General features: G+C 43.6%; 1 protein-coding gene across 1 annotated transcript in view; it reads left to right on the forward strand.

Annotated features, from left to right (window-relative positions):
* The window catches only part of LOC126576505 (homeobox protein ARX-like), a 13,233-nt gene that overhangs the window by 413 nt on the left and 10,320 nt on the right, over positions 1 to 2,500 (forward strand). The window contains exons 1-2 of the mRNA XM_050237807.1: positions 1 to 443; positions 711 to 953. The exon at positions 1 to 443 is cut by the window's left edge and continues 413 nt beyond it. Of these exons, the coding sequence (XP_050093764.1) occupies positions 1 to 443; positions 711 to 953 (686 nt within the window). The remainder of the gene's footprint in view (positions 444 to 710; positions 954 to 2,500) is intronic.

The following is a 2,500-nucleotide window of genomic DNA, read 5'->3' on the forward strand; positions in this document are numbered from 1 at the left end:
TGAGATGGCTACCCTGGCCAATTCCTCGATGGCAGCAGCGCTCAGTGCCAGTCAAACGCTGCAAGGACTGGAACCGTCATCAGTTGCTCTTGGTGTTAGTGCAGGGAAGGTGTGTGGTGAGGGGTTGGTGGTAGCGAACAACAATAACAGTGACGTCAGTGCAAGTGAATCTGAGCATCAAACGGGAGCGACACAAGAAACGTCTTCACTTCTATTGCTAACCGGGCGAAATAATGATGCGGAAGATGCGAGCGATCGGAATGGAGTGAGCGTGATTCGAAAGTTTGACAATAAGCACCCGTCGGAGAGTGGAGTGCATGAGAAGGGTAAGGCTGGCAGTGAGGAACGACCTGCTGCTACTGGAGTCAAGAGCATTGGAACCACTAAGAAGCACGTGCCCCGGAATTGGCTGATTGCGGATTTGGTGGACGAGTGCAGTCAAGGTGAGGCTTTAACTTATCGCATTGAGTCACCCTATTGATAAATTTCATTTGATTAATGAAATCATTATCGCTTCACTTAACGCAATACCATTATGTTGAATCGATTATGTTGGAGTTAAAGTGCATCTTACATTGAAAATCATATTTGTAAATGATTCGTTCGATAAAAATCAATTATTAACGAAGCCTTTTTGGTCCAAAAGGCAAATGAACAGCAGTTTTCGAGGAGAATCTATCACAAACTCACTTTTCCAAACTTCTCTGCAGTTAAAGCCAAAGAAGATGTTGCCTTAAACCTTGTGCGCTCCGAAAGCGAAGATCGGAATGACACCAAAGCATCGAATGGAACGCCCGATACCGTCGGAATGCAGATGGTACGTCCCAAGCCGGCCTCCGAGCTGCTCAAACAGAGTGTCGATATCATCAACAACCAACACTATCCAGCAACCAGTGGCGTTTCGAATGCTCCGCAACATCCTCCAGCAACAGCTGACGGTGAATCGGACACGGGTAAGATGCTTATCATAATCATGGAAACGCGATAGGGATTAAAGAGATGTTAAGTGCACTTTTTGCTAAAAAAAAAACCTGTTTGAAAATGGACATCTGTAAGTTTTAACTTGAGAACGCTTTTCAGGATGAAATTTGTCGCGTGTAGTTAAAATTGCTAATGTTGGGGGCTAAAAACAAGTAAATTGAGCCATTAAATCGAATTAGTTGCTTTAGCTTTTGCAAGGCTATATCGCTGATATCCAGAAGGCGTGTTTTCTTAATGTAAGCTCTATATTGATAAATCAAGCTACCCAAGTCTATCCATTTAGGACTTTGATCAATAGGCCATATAAACAACCTACCACGACGATGTGCCTTGAATGCAAATTTGGCCACCAGAAGCATCAGCAATGGAGTCGGATTTTCCAAATGTTTCTGTCAATTCACCTAATTTAACACCATCAATTCTCGTTCGTTTGATCGTTTGCAAATGGCATTCAAATCCTTACTCCCCGGTAGAACTCGAGCATCAGCAAAGCTCCATTCCACCAGGTTCACTGATGCCTCCAGCTCCCTACCAAATGCTAAACGATTCAGAAGGTTAATCAGTTTGATTAAGTTGCAGCAACGCTGGGCCAATCGTTTTTCATTACCCAGTAAAGCAAAAGCCCCAAGACTTAACTCTTTTGGAGAAGAGTTCTTGCTCCGTCGCTTCTCCGTATTTACATTTCATTATCCTGCCCTAGAACGCCGGAAAGCGGAAACCCGTAGTGGTAAGGGTGCCGGTGCCGACTTCCGCGTAAAAGCCTTTCGCGGCACAAGCGGGTGCTGCGATGTGCTCCGGGTTTTTCTCCGATCCATCGAGCCCTTCGGCGCTTGTAACGCGAGAAAACTTTGCTAGCAGTCGTGCTCGAGCAGTGGGCCCAGCGCACCCATTTGCGTTAATTAATTAATTGCTCGTGCCGTAAGGAAGATGACTTAATTAAATGGTTGCTTCTTGAAGATTTCTCGGTACTCAATTGGATGTCAACCGTGCGGGGGGAGGATTACTGGCATCGGGATTATGATGAGATGAGAAGAGTAAAAAAAGGGTGCAATAGATGAAGACTAATTTGCGAACAAGCTTCATCGACAGCGCTCATATTAATTGGCCCATCAGGCGATGGTTCTTTTGGAAGGATTTTATTTTAATTTCTTGTCGGATTTACTTTAACACGAGACGACATGAGAAGGCATTTACAGTTGATTTGTATTTAGAGAAAGATAATCCATCGACACATTACATTAGAAACAACTCAAACAAGGTTGAAGTGAAATCAACGATGAATGAAATACGACAGTCCATTCTTTGCTGAAATTAACATTTTATACTTGAACGGAAGCAATCCTGTAGCACTCTTCCGAGTAATGGTGCAGATTAATTTGATTTCACCCCACGTTGGCGCTTTAAGTTTATGTTTTAAATTGAATCATAACCACATTACAACTATGCAAATCAGCCCAGAAGTACAGATTGCAACCGTGAGCATGAGTATTTTATCACCATTTACCTACCACCCATTTCC

Source organism: Anopheles aquasalis, chromosome 2 (assembly GCF_943734665.1).
Source record: "Anopheles aquasalis chromosome 2, idAnoAquaMG_Q_19, whole genome shotgun sequence".
Classification (NCBI taxonomy): Eukaryota; Metazoa; Arthropoda; class Insecta; order Diptera; family Culicidae; genus Anopheles; species Anopheles aquasalis.